The sequence below is a fragment of the Lingula anatina genome, chromosome 7 (assembly GCF_051362555.1).
Source record: "Lingula anatina isolate TDL-2025a chromosome 7, LinAna3.0, whole genome shotgun sequence".
NCBI classification, from domain to species: Eukaryota; Metazoa; Brachiopoda; class Lingulata; order Lingulida; family Lingulidae; genus Lingula; species Lingula anatina.
This window is the reverse complement of record NC_141773.1, coordinates 7,124,877-7,139,926: the sequence shown is the minus strand read 5'-3', so window position 1 is coordinate 7,139,926 and position 15,050 is coordinate 7,124,877. Positions and strand designations below refer to the sequence as shown.

Below are 15,050 nucleotides of genomic sequence, written 5' to 3'. Positions count from 1 at the left end.
GAGGATTTATTCTTTCCAATACCTGACCTGTTGACAGCTTATAAAGAAGTAAAACAAGAAGAAAATACCTCTGGAGCTTAAAGTGAGGGAAACGTGCCTTTGGTGTCCTCAACTGACTCTGCCGTTGCACGTTTTGCAGCTTCAAAGCAATTTATAAAATCTAAAGCGAAAAAAGTCATCCCGAATGCACGGCGTAAATTGATACATAAAATCATAAACCACAAATAAATCATAAATTGTATCATAAACCACTGTTTGCATTCTAAATGGATTTTTTTCACATAAAATCACTGAATGAACCAGTAAATAAGCTTACGATATTAAAAAAATTAAGTCCACGCTATCGCACAGTACCCTCTGGAGGATGCATCTGGCGCGTAAACGCAAAAAGTTTTGAAACTTTGGTGGAGTGATGGGGTTCCACATAACACAGAAACAAAACGTCGCACCTCGATATGAGAACGAGGTCATTCATACCATCTTTGGCTTTTTTTTAGCCTGTAAACCCTACACAATATCAATTTGTTATATATTTAATATATCAAAATTAAAATTGTTATTGAAGATTCCATAAAAACCATACCAACATTTGTCCGTGGTGTGAACCAACTCCTGCCAACCAATCTCAACTCGCCAAATTTCCAGTAAACGCACTCATGTGGAGAGATTGATTGGATTTGGAAAAATATACCGCACCTTGGTGGAACCTCTGAATGATGTCGTGACTGTACTCGGTAGCAGGATCATCTCAGTTTGTTTAATGTTGTGCAATTTCTGTCCTTGCATTGTCCCAAATACAGCATAAACTCTTACAGATTGATGCAATACATGTTATTATGTACTATTGAAAGAGACAAAATGCAGGATTTTGAAAACATTTATTATTTGAAGACTTAAATAAATCACCATGAAAAAGCATACTTTCAGTTATCACTATGTTTCAATACTTATGTTAAACTGACATATATGAAAAAAATCTATTTAAGTGAACAGTCAAGTCAACATGTAAGAGAAATACAATATGATGTGCCAAAGATTGAATCCAAGCACTTGTACAAAACATTTATTCCTAGAACATTTCAAATAATATTTTACATAAATTGTTTCTTCTTACGCACACTGCAGCTCTGACTCTCTAGAATTTATTAACATATCTACTCTTTAGCTCAAAATCAAATTTACTTACCAAATGCATAAGTTTTTTAACCTGTTGTTGCAATTCTTGATAAAAAAGATAAGTAAACTAGTGATGAAATGCAACCCTGTAAATTGCTAAAATAGTAAGATACCATGTATGAATTGTTATATGAAAAGTACTTTAAAACTTAATTCAAGTACATTTTATTTCCAATCTAACACATTGTAGTTCCTGAAAAACTCTCTCTGAAGATATAAAGACTTAAAATAATGGATAAAAATGGTCCAATTTATCTAGCATAGCACGGATAAAAATGGGATCTGCTGTCACAGGAATGATCTTATGGTCTACATTTGTGTGTACTACTCAGTGAATTTTTTCTTTTTGTATGAAATACAGCTGTCCTTGAATTTTATAATAATATGGGTGGTTAAGGCCCAGTCACAAATCAGTTGCGATGCGTCGGGGATGGGTAAAACCTATCAAGTATATATATATATATATATATATATATATATATATATATATATATATATATATATATATATATATTACTATCAAGGGTGAGACCTTGGTTGGTTGCTTTCAAATAAGGGACAGTAACATGGGATATGGGATATTTATCACGAGCCACATAGGGACATTTAACCTCAACTACTATTTCTCCAGCCATGCCATCAACTGAGGTAACTAAATAAGGCCTTTCCAGGCCAACAATGATACCATGTCTCGAGACATTTCCCCCAGTTTTCTGTTCATAAGTAGCGAATGCTTCGTCTTCATTGGCAATTCCATGCCTGATGGCCGGTACATGAGTCAAGTCCTTGGTCTCCATGAGAGAGGCTGCAAGTTTCTGAGGATTGCTTGTTTTGCAAATGGCACTAAAATTTGATGACTGCAGTCTCTTTTCTCTCTCGGCCTTCCAAGTTGGATTTCGACTCTGTCCCCTAGTCCTCCTCTCAATATCAGCTTGAGCCTCTGGTGAAATTACTGTAATGTTTTCTGATTGAAGAAAGTTTTCTGAACCCATATCTTGCAAGTAATCATGGCTCAAGTCTACTGCAATGGGATTTGCAGGTGCATACAGCTGCATTAAAGGGATTTGGACTTGGATGTAGTGCACCATAATTTACAGCCAGGTTCCTCACCCTACAATTGTACTCCTCGTCAGTCTCCTCGTCCACGCACACTAATTTGTTGTGATCCATTTTTTTTTTTTTTTTTTTTTTTTTTTTTGGGCAATTATTTCCATCGAGCTACATAAGTGAGAAGTCAATCAGCTTTTTAGCTGCGGTGATATTAACCCGCATTTCCCATAGTGCAGTTTTAGAAGCTACCGTACACTGGATGATTACTTATGTTGTTATTTTATTTTTATTTGGACACCCTCCGCCATCCCATATCACCTGCCTTCGCCTTGTGTTTTTCCCCTTTTGCACTTAGATTTTTAGCCTTTATTTTACATTTGTGCCAACTTTTTGCTCTAATCGCCATTGTTGTTTCACATAATTATTGTCACTTTTCTTTACGTCAGTTGCACTCATTAACCTTAACTTTAGTTATTATATATTATGGTTGTTCTTTAGTATGGGGATCTATGATTATCCCCAAATTATATAACTACGGCGACCTTTATTTTTTATTTGTGCCAACCTTTTACTCCAATAGCTGTTGTGGTTTCTCAAATTTTTCTTAATTGATTTTGGTTGCACTCATTAACCTATTTCATTATTTTAATATTACGGCAGTTATATAGTATGGGGGATGTGCATTTCCCCCAGTATTGTAACTTTGCATCTTATTAGTTTACGTAATTAAAAAATGACAATTTTCAGTCATATGGACTTATCTTATTTACTTTTGAGCAAAGACAGAATTTTGTTGTGCTTGTGAACATTTGGCTACATACATGATGTTTCTAATGCAATCTGGCCATGAAATCACCAGTATGCCACCACTATATTACAACACAGCTGGATTCAGACATAATTGTCCAAATAAAGGCCCAAATTTCCAGCACTCTCTTACTCTGTTTTCACAAAAGAAGAACATCTCTATATATAAGCTTCTCTTTGTTGTTCAGCTGATGCGGTTTATAACCAACTTCTAAGGCAACCCGCACACTGGAAGAACCGGTCGTAATGAATGGGATTTTTTTAAAAAGAAACGGTTTGCCTTTCCATTGCACTAAGGGGCCATTCGTGGGGAACATCTAAATCTTTGAAGCGTATTTAATAACGATACCGTTTAAGGTTTGGAGGATTCACTGAAGACCTGGTGTAAACTGTAAGTAATGGGGAATATTATAATGCGGCAAATAAAATTTAAGAAATGATCTCACGCAAACTCATGGCAAGTTGCCCATGTTTGAGACCTTTTTATTAACATTACGTATATTTCAGCCAAATTTTCAAGTGCTTCACTTTGATTTGTGCTGTGCAGAGTTTATGCTGCTATAGTACAACGTGTAAAAACACAGATACTCCACTTCTGCGTAGTTACCATATAAATGACTTACAAATCTTTAGTGTGAAATTATGTTGAATAGACGTTTAAGTAAAGTAAGGAAAGGTTCAACATTGTTGCGGAGAAGATAACAGAATAATGTTGAAGATGTTTTTTTACACTATTTATTTATTTATTTATTTATTTATCATTATTATTATTATTATTATTATTATTATTATTATTATTATTATTATTATATTTTCCTGCTGGCTTCGGAAATGGCCAGGGAGCGTACATTTAAAGTACAACTGCTCATCTTTTCCCAGTGTTACAGGGGACAGTGCAGATTTCAGCCAAAAAAGTGTTTCTTCGTCTATGTACGTTTAAATACCTGAAACGTACCTTTTTTCAAATGGCCAAAACAAGTCCCTCAACGCAGTTTGAAGATAATGCCAAAAAGATTTTATAAAATTTCAACGTTCTCAATTAATGTGTAGGCGTCATTATTATTAATTTATTGTCGTTACGCTGATCGAGTTTATTGCTTTATTATTATTGTTTATTGATCGGCTTTTAGAGGACCAATACCTGCACCAGAGAGAGGTACACTTACTATTTGGATTGATTGATTGATTGTGGGCATATCCTTTACTAAGAGCAGTATCTATAGAAAGGAAAACACGGCATGGATTTCATTATTCACTTACTAACTAGTAACTGGTTGGCCCGTCTTCGTGGTCGTTTGGTCGGTAAAAGAAACTTGGTGACAGCATACGCGCATCATGGGTACTGTCCAGTTTTATAAGGCCCTTCTAACGATTGTATGGAGAAGGTTGGCGTTTGTGTTCATTAGTAACGCAGTTGATGTTTTTCCTACTTTCAGTATGCTTATCCCTACCCTCTACCAGTCCACTGATTGATTTTTCACTAGATATGCACTGGCTAAATGTGGTCAATCTTTTAACTATGAATTGAAAAATGTGCCTATAATATCTGCCGCCCTGGATTGTACTTGATGGCTCTATTAGGAAGGCGAGCAAGTGTGAAGAACGGCTGCATGCTGCGTTGTGTTTGGAAAAAGCCTCGCACATTCTATAGACTTTATTATATTACTGTTAGTGGAGTTAAGAGGTGTATCTAACTTAAATGATAAATACGAGTGGAATTCAAAGGAAAATACATGTTGTTGCCGGTTGCGTGTAGAGACGCCCGATGTGTTTTATAATATTGATGTTTTAAAGAGAACTTAGAAATTGAAAGGATCTTAGCATGAAATGATGGTGATTATACGTATGCTGTCATTGGTCTGATATGAACACATTACGATAACCTAAAAATATCCGTCCAATGACATGGCTCCTTGCAAAACCCTGACTTGGTTAGGTTAGCTATCTGCTGGCTGAGGGTAATATAGAAAGTACCGTTAAGGTGGAAAGATGGAGTCTAAGAAATGTTGTCGTGTTAATTCCCAATCTGAAATACGTTATTTTCCGGAGAAATGTCTCTACTATTTAAAAAGGTAGGTTAGTTTTGCTATTTCAACACTCTGGCACACCTTGTGCTGGAGTGCGCTAAAAAAGACATTCTGAAAAACCTACTTGATATACAATCTTGAAGTCACAATCTTAATCAGCTATGTAATTACAGCTCACTAGAAGAACCATCGGTGTTTTAGTGATTAGTTGTCAAAATATGAGGTCTGAATCTAGGCCTTAGCATCCCAAACAACTAAGTATTTTGAAAGTGAATTAGGGAATTGCTGGGGGAGAGGGGGTAAATTCACATGTACCGGTGGTTTTGGGATGCACCAGTGTTTGAAACCTCGTGTAAATTAGGGATATCTGTTGTTTTTAACATGCAGGATTATTAAAAATGGCGATTTTTCCAGTACAACAAAATTTGAAAAATCAACTCAATATATCGTAAGTTTGCTGCAAGTTCCTGTTGATTGATTATGCGATGAAGCTGGGTCTTTTTTGCTAACCAACAAACCACTACGTTTTAAAATATTCAGTATTTTTGTGTGCTGAGTTGTCTTTCGTGTGGCATCACATCTTTTAATTTGAAGGATAAGCGCTTAATAAGAAGCTCATTCCATATGAAAAGTGCAATGAAAACTGTGTCCAAAGACGTCTTGTTAAGTTTCCCAAGGGCACTATAAGAGGTGACAGAAGTAAGGAGCGTGAGCCCTTCTGTGTTACACAAAATACAAATATATGTTTGATTAAAATTCTTCTGTGCTGATGATACCAATTAACTGAGGTGTTGGTTTTAATGCATCACATTAACATTCAGCTCTTAATGTGACATTAAAATGATTTCTATCATTATCCAGTACAGTGTTCAGTATAACCATAAAGCTTGGCAAAAAATCAAAGCGGCCATGCTGCATGCAATGAATCATTTTGTCAGTTTTGTGGTCTACACTTTTTTTAAATGAATATGAAGATTGCCATCAAAAGTACATAAAAATGAAGACATTTAATTTACCTCTAAAAAGTCACTGGTACCAGCAACTTTTTTCTCGACTGACTAGAAAAATACTACGCACTTCAATTAATTGCGCAGTTTGTGCCTACTGATGCATTTCGCTGTCTCCTATGATTTGAATAAATAATGTCAATTAAGTGTAGCTAGAAAAGATTGATTTTCGTTCACTTCTAACTGCGTTGAGATATACTGGAGTGAAGGTTAATAATTGATAATGCCGTCTCTTATCCATAATCTAAATATCAATTTAGAATTTGAGAATCGGATGTGTCCTCTCTATTGACACAGTGAAGATGTTACATTTTCAAGTATTTTATAAAAACTACATAATCAGCTCATTATTACATGGACGTTTGATAAACATGAAATTGCCATTATCGATTTCTTTACCCTATTTCTTTATTAGGAATAATTTAGGAACATTTAAAATGTTGTCAAAAAGCTTTAGATGGTAAAAAAAAGCAACGGTGACACAACTGGACTTTGAAAATGTTGGTCTGGTAATTTGAGAGATATGAAATCGACATTGGTTTTCAAGCAAAATTTATGAAAACGCTCTCAACACATGCTTAGAATGACGGTTTTCTGCAAACGACTGGCCTCCTTTGGGAAAGATTCAAAAAGAGACGAGGCGCAGTTTTGGCAACTAAGACGCATGCGCATGCTTCGTATGCCACCGTGGCGAAGGCGGTCTTTACGCCCACTTACAAATGAATATATAAGATGGGCGGAGGAGAAAAAATATCAGTTGTTGTGCGCCTCTCCTTGAACACCAGTGCCAGAAAGATTCCAGCTTGAAGATGACAGGAGACAGAAACGTGGCCGTGCTTATGTTCCTTGCTGTGGCAATGGTAGCTTTTGTTTCTGTCCAGGCTCAGCTTACCCCGGAAGAACAAAACATATCAATTGCATTTAATGACATGTGGAACTCACTGACACCCGAAGAGCAAGCCTACTATGGGGACTGTTCTTTTCCTGTTAAACCCCTGTCTTGTTACTGTAAGTAATGATATTACCAGATTTGTACATGTAATTATAATTGAAAAATGCATTGAATTAAATATCATTTTTTTATTATTATTATTATTATTATTATTATTATTATTATTATTATCTGAGAGAGGAGTTAATCTGTGAGTCAAAACAGTGGCCATTGTCTACATTAGGTATGGACAGAACATAGTGTTTAGATACATGTAAATGCTTTTTTTAGGGATCTAATGTTGAAATATAAGATATACATGTAATATGTGGATTGCCGGAGGGTGATAAATGCATTGTAGAATATTTTCTTTGTTTCTTTTTATAGGCAAGCTTGCTTCGGTAGGGTTAGCAATAAAAAAGAGAAAGGTGTCAAGAAGTTGATGACTAATAATAAGCAAACATGTAAGGAGCGTAATAAAAAACAAGTGAGCGAGAGTTACGCTAGTGTTCAGTTTATGAAAGCTAGGGCATAAGTCACGTGATCGGACAGTTTGAATTGTCTTTTCCTTAAGGCAGATGTCTGAATTTCCTATAAAACCACAGTTTGATGACTTTGTTAATTCAACTTTGCAGGTTGTACAGTTTGAGGATAAAGATTGACATTGTTCTTTTCTTTAGATAACAATACAATTTTCATGAAGCGTTCAAAGACAGACTCGAGCAATCCGTTCTGTGCCTTAGGCGCCTCTTTACAAGTGGGTGTGGGTGTGACATTTATTAAGACTGAATCGGGAAAACGGGCTTTCATTTTAATTCAGAGCTACATAATCACTTACAAATGATCGGTGCATGCTACATTAAGATTACATGTACTTATTTCTGGTTTGCCTTACCCTACCGATTAACTAAGCAATCATTGTATTTGTACAGGACGTGTCGGTACGGCACAATCGGTTGTCATACAGAACAGGGAAATATAATCATGAAAACATTGGTCAATATATATGTGTATTTTTAAAAGTATACTAGAGCACACGGGTATCTAATTTTTTCTTTTCAAAATTTCGTCGACGATCTCCTTACTTTGACTGTGGCAGTATTTTGTGACTTTCTTACTAAAATTAAATTTGGTTACAGTAGATGTCATGAGACTATGGTTGCCTCGAATGGTTAGTTCAAAATCTTGAAGCATGCGCATGCCCATGCATTACTCTCTTGGAAAAAAACGTGGTTGAGGAAAACTTGAAAAAAAGGGGTAATATAAAAGAAGAAATAAATGATTGGGAACAACCATAAAAAATGTTTTGTATTCCAAATTTGTTCTACCAAGTAAAGTGTTGTGTGCTTCGGCAATTTATTTATTTGTTTTCAAAGGGTATTTCAACCGAAATATGTATAATTAAAACCCAAGCACTGCGACTTTACATGTTTTTAAGTAGGTCGTATTAGTTTATGACACGTTCGCTTTCTAAAAAATTTCCGCCGCTCCGAGTAGTGGGAATGGAGGCAAAAAAGACCTTTAGCTCCCTTAAAAATAGAAGAAGCAAATAATATGAACTTTCCAGGCGAAGGCCCTTGCGGTTAGCCTGGGAAAAGTTAATTTCCATGGATAATTTTTGTTGACAAGGCCATGGCTGGCCGGCCCTGCAGATCGTAATACAAACAGTTGCTCTAATCAGCCAGATACCCGTCACATCAAAATGTCAGTGACTATGACTCACTGTTTGACAGTGGTGGCAGTGACAGTGATCACTCTAGAAATTTACCATTAAAAGATTTGAGTAACCTTACGCTTACTAACAGTTTAACATCAAGTTCTTGATTTAAAAGGTTCATTAATTATTTAACTGTAACTGTGACAATTGAGAGATGTACTCGTCAGGGCTAACGGCTGGTAGATATATGACCTTAAATGAACCTTTTTGGCAATGAGAAGTGATGATAAAAATGTTGTTTTTTTTATTTCCAAGAGTATTCATAACTTTTGAAAAAAAGATTAAAAATGTAGTGTTCCCGTTAATACCCGTTAATTTATAATGCACATGCAGGTGAAATACTACCGAAACTTACCATTTTACTTCAAATTTTCAAACTTTTCAAGGGGAGTTCCACCAAACCCCCACCGCGTACAGAGGGGGGGGGGAGGCAACCCCCTTCTTCCCCCTTTCCCGCCCACCCGTAGAATGTTTAGTCCAGCATCTTTTAGGTCAAGCTCCTCATCGGAACCAGCAAATTATTTTCCTAAGTGGCAAACACTGGATACATTTGAGTTCAAGGATTTTTTCAGTAAATTTGCATATTAGTGAGTTCAAACGCGTTTTTTATATAAAAGCATACCGATATATATAAATGCGTGTGAGCGCATGGGCACTTAAGCGTTTCAGTGCTGGGGGTGGTTGATTCTTGTGAGAATTAAAATTCTTTTTACATTGTAATTTCTGTTAACTCCTTTTAGACCATTAGAGTGAGGAAGTTGAAACTTTTGGAGATTGATGGGCCTATCATCGGGGGTGTGCATGTGCATTGTGGAACTTAAGTGTGCTTTTAAATTGGATGATCTTAATTTTTTAACATTGCAATTTCTGCCTTTTCCTCCTTTGACCATAAGAGTGCAACCATTGCTATTGTCAGGTTTCAGTATAACTTCCCGTATAAATCAGAATTAGTCTAACGTAGAAAAGACTAAAGTGTGCATAATATATCTGACTTTTTTCTAGTTAGTCATTTTATGAAAGGCTCCAGTTAACTGACAATGAATGCATATCACACAGATGCACCGTTACCATATGTTCTTTGCTGGTATACTTATCCTGCTACTTATCCATTCCAGATCTTGGCACTTGTTATTGCCATGCTCACGGTGATATCCGCTATATGACTTGCGATAAAAGACAGTTCAGGTACAACACCAGCCCTGATCATATCGGCTTTATGGCAATGCCTGCATGTCCAATGTGGTATGTGTTGACAAAGCACGAATACTTCAATGGTCCCCCGAAGACCCGATTGAAAGCTGTGAAATTTGGCTGCTGGCAAAGTAGTGTTACCGTCTTTTTCAAGAGCACGTTCACAGGAACGTACACTTTGGAAGTGAGTTCTCTCTCTCTCTCTCTCTCTCTCTCTCTCCGTATACAGTTCCTTTCTATTTAAATGTACTTTCTTTATGCTATAACGTGCAGCAACGTCGCGCATTTTAGTTGCGCACTGCGTCAGCAACTAGTGCTGGGGGTCTGGCGATCCAATTTAATACAAAGTTCCAATCACCTTAGCAACAAAACTAATATCATGTTTATCCTAATATAGATGCAATCGTGTCAACTGTGCATGTATAAAAATATGATAAAGATATCTGACACAGACTGACAGAAATATCATTAGCACAGTACCTAAAGTGAAAGCAAAGGAGAATGAGATTTTCATCCCTATTTACCTGGATAATTGATATCGATATGCATTTGTTAACCGGTGTGACATAATTGTGATCATTCCATTCACCTTGACATTTTACTAACTAGTTTACTCGATGAAAAGCACTTTTACAGGTCTTACATCTCCACAAATATAAGACATGTACCTGTATTTATTACTATTGAACTATTGGATTTGTATAACATATAATGTGAATTGTAGAACATGTTAATATTACCTTGAGTATTTGGCCTTGGCCTATTATGTGCGGTGTGCAGTCTGTGTTTTAATTCGATATTTCTTTTAAATTTTTGATACAATAAATTATAACCGCTGTTTTTTATTTCTTTTTTTATATATATATATATATATGTATATATAATAAAAAGAAAATTTTGCCCCGACCGGTTCCATTCTTTCTTCAGGGGGTTTTGTTTATTTGTTACTAGGTGATGTCATAAAGGCTAAAATGTGACGTCTGTAACAAAGGGTGTTTAATTGTTGCTTTCACCAATGCTATTATCTATTCAATGTAGGTTAATACTTATTAATGAATAGATTTTCTTTAATTTCCCTTTCTGTTTGGGTTCCCTAGTGAATTTATAAAATGGGAATACCGTAAAGTCCTTGTTTTTGTTCATAGAGCATTCCCTAATGTGCCCACTCACAGACGTGCGCTGATATTTGGGTTGTCTTATTTGTTGTCTGTGAACGGTCATTCTGTGTCGGAGAGTGTCTCCAGTTTGTCCTATATAGTTCTCACCGCATCCACTGCAAGTTAATACATAAATTAAATTTGAGCTAGTGCAGGTGAATGGGTGTTTAATTCTAAATGTAAGTCCATTTTTAAATGTAGTGTCTATCCGGGGACTTTAAAGGGACGATTGACACCTGTACAAAGTTATGGGAAACGGACTACGGTTCCTAGCGGACTACTTTTCCATGCTGCGCACGCAAATTCTATGGATAATGTTTTAACAAAGCTATCTTTATTATTTTTGTCTTTTTTATGATTATAGGTAATAGATGGCCCTGGAACCCCCGTAATCTTGACGACAACAATTACAAAAGAGGAATTCCTGTTTGAGGGGACATATTTTCGCATCACGGTTGTGTGGCTAAATGCCCACATACCAGGGTATTACCTGTCTATTGAATGCAAATTCTTCAAGATCACGCTCTACATTGCCCGTCACTGTATGGTGATTAAAATCCCCCCCATTTGGTGTCACCGTATTCTTGGCATATGTGGCGACTGGAACACATTCCCACTTAACGACGAGACCATCCTAGACATTCCGACGAGCGATGCTTCAGATTGGGGACCCCTCGTAGAGGAGTCTTCTCCTTTGTGGCCGTAAGGTAAGATATTTTGTATTAGCCATTACTGGTAAATTGAGTGTTTTAAGCGAGGGGGAAACTAACCCGTATCTCCACCCCCATTATAATCTTGTGTATCAACTTTTACTGGTAAATTCAGGGCATTAAGCGAGGGTCAAAACTAACCCCATCTCTCCACACCCCGTGTATTTTAATATTTCGTATTAACCATTACTGATGAATTCAGGGCATGAATTGAGGGGGTACTCTAACCTTACTACTCCACTGCCCTGTGGAAAACTGTTTCTATTCATCTAAACAAATGGTATAATATTATGTTTGTTGTGGTATGCATGACTTAAAGCTGTTTTCTGTGGGTTTTAATCTTTTCTGACAGTTCCTGGAAGGGAACAGAACTCGTCATTTTGATTTATGAAAGGAGGGGGGAGCGCCCTGGTTTCACCTATGATAACATGTTAATTGAAATTGCATAACTTTCCTTTTCTTATCATTGTTATTCATGGACTACCCTTCTTAAGGAACCACGTTAATTTTAAATTCTCTTTAATGTTCATTATTCCCACGTGGATAGGTAAAATATGTACCTTAGTCTAGATATTATTGAAAATTTTAAAATGTAGCGATATTTCTTAACAATATCACCATGTGCTCATCAAATTGGTAAGCGGAGTCATTTATGGCACATTTCATTTCAGGTGGTAAATGGACAAGACCCCAGACGCCTCCAACTACTCCGAACTACTTACCCTCGTATCTTCCTTCTGGCTGGTTAAATGCCTTGAGACAGTTTCATAATTCTTTCTTTACTTTTTTGGCACGTGTTTGTCCAAAATAAACAATAACAAGTATCACGGGAATAAGTAATATCATTTTTCTCCCGCTTTATAGACGTTTACAGTATCTAGTGTGTATATCCGTTTTTTTCATAAGGTAATCCTCGAAAGTGTCCAATAGCTTGTTTAAAAATAATAATAATATTACAGGCATAATGATATCGGCCACTGATATTAAATCTAAGGACATTATGACTTCATTTGGAACTACACTGTGCATGTATGTAAACTTTTTTCTCGAGATAAGTAATTTCGTAATTAAGTAGAGTCGAGGTAGAGCATAGAATTCGCTTATAATTGGGAGATATTTTTAGTTTTAACCGAGGGATATGCATTGCAATGCGGTGTCTTTACTTTTAAGACTCACACGCTCTAGATAAAATGTTATGGATGAAATAGAACAAAATATGTTTTTTTTTATATGTGCATGTACATGTTCTTTACCAAATTGGAACTAATACTATTATTTCGACTTTGTGTTTATAATAATTCTTTAACGTTAAAAGATAAGTATCAGTTGAAGAATTATTCGATATATGCTTTTGGTAACATGTATGTTTTCATATACATTCTATAAGCTATTTTAGTAAGAAGTTTTTGGGGTGGTTAATTTTTGGAATTTATTGCTCCAGCCCGTAGTTACATAATTATTTGTAGTTTATTATCAATGCCCACAGAAATTACCATTTAAGTACAGGATATGACTGACAAATACCGAAAGAAAGTGTAAGGGTGCTAGAATGAGAGCTGCATGACATATTTTAGACATGTTGGAGAAAAGCAATGCCAAAATTATTACAGACATTTGTGCTTTTTTGATAATGAAGAAAAGGTCAGCTCATGGGCGTGCATGTAATAGGACACTAAGGGTACTGTATTCAGTCGTTGGTGTGAGCTAAAGGTGAGTGCTGGACGCCCTTCAAACCTTACACACAAATATATGGACACAAGACCACTTGGGACTCAAAATGATGCCATTGTAACTGTTCAAATAACTAGTAGAAACTGTCTCTTTTCGTTAATTCGAAGTCTTGCAACTTGCAAACATGCTTTGCTACTAAAAGGACTTTCCGTCAGTGAACTAAAATGATCTTTACTTAAACGGAGGCAACCCTAAAGCGGCTATAAGACAAAATGATAAACGGAAATCAACAATGGACACTGAATATTGAAATCGGTGGTGCTCGCAATCCTTTTGGTTCTTCGTTGACTTTGCTTACATGTTTAAATATTGACAACCATTGAAATTTTTTGTGTATATAACCCTGAGGACATATAATATGGTTATTAATATAGAGGTGTTCACGTTTCTAAATTTAAGCTATAACCTATATGTTTTCTTTGATTTATTTCTATAGTTTATTTCGACAGAGTGGTCAAACTGAGTGGGAAATTGTCAATCTTAGTTATGCAACTGTACACCATAAATGTTAAAACGAAAAAAAAAATATGTACCGTTAAAGCAAAGAAATGTTTGAGAAAAGTTCTAGAAACAAATTTTGCAATGTACTATGGCATTTATAGCGTACGCGGGTGCTTATTATTGGAAACGTGTATTACATGGTATCATATAATTTTGATTTTTTAAAAGCATTGGTTGTCGTTCAAATCTCCTGTGTTTCGCCGTGCTTGTGCTTAAGCATAATAAAATGTTGTTAAACGTATGTACTTTGTTTTTCTTAATTTTTGTTTGCAGCATGCATTGATAAACAGTGCAATGCAAAAAAATATGATATTTTTATAATTCCGTTCTCGAGGAAAATATATTCTATGCGAATCAGGCAAATAATTTAAGACAAAAAGCTCAGGCTAATTCAACTGATAGTGGCACATCAAGATGGTTTATTCTTTCCAATACCTGACCTGTTAACAGCTTATAAATTAATAAAACAAGAAGAAAATACCTCAGGAGCTTAAAGTGAGGGAAACGTGCCTTTGGTGTCCTCCACTGTTTCTGCCATTGCATGTTTCGTAGCTTCAAAGCAATTCATAAAATCAAAAACGAAAAAAGTCATCCCCAATGCACGGCGTATATTGATACATGAAATCATATCATAAACCAGTTTTCATATTAAATGGATTTTTTCACAAAAAATCACTGAATGAACCAGTAAATAAGCTTATGATATTAAAAAATCAAATCCACAGTATTGTGCAGTATCCTCTGGAGGATGCACCTGGCGCGTAAACTCAAAAAGTTTTAAAACTTTGGTGGAGTGATGGGGTTCCACAAAGCACAGACACAAAACGTCGCACCTGAGAGCGGGGTCATCCATACCATCTTTGGCTTTTATTAGGCTGTAATCTCTATAGTAGTTACCGTAGTTACCGTATAAATGACTTACAAATCTTTAGTGTGAAATGTTGTTGAATAGACGTTTAAGTAAAGCGAGGAAAGGTTCAACATTGTTGCGGAGTAGTATTTTTACACTATCCATTTATTTATTTATTTATTTATTTATTATTAT

The 15,050-nt window shown here is 35.8% G+C and overlaps 1 protein-coding gene across 1 annotated transcript; it reads left to right on the top strand.

Moving 5' to 3' along the window:
• The first annotated feature begins 6,787 nt into the window (after window positions 1–6,787).
• On the top strand, window positions 6,788–14,246 carry LOC106161131 (uncharacterized). Its single transcript, XM_013537998.2, has 4 exons — window positions 6,788–7,075; window positions 9,831–10,090; window positions 11,428–11,770; window positions 12,445–14,246. The coding sequence occupies exons 1-3, from the start codon at window positions 6,877–6,879 to the stop codon at window positions 11,767–11,769; spliced, it is 801 nt and encodes a 266-aa protein (XP_013393452.2). The 5' UTR covers window positions 6,788–6,876; the 3' UTR covers window position 11,770; window positions 12,445–14,246.
• The last annotated feature ends 804 nt before the right edge of the window (window positions 14,247–15,050 follow it).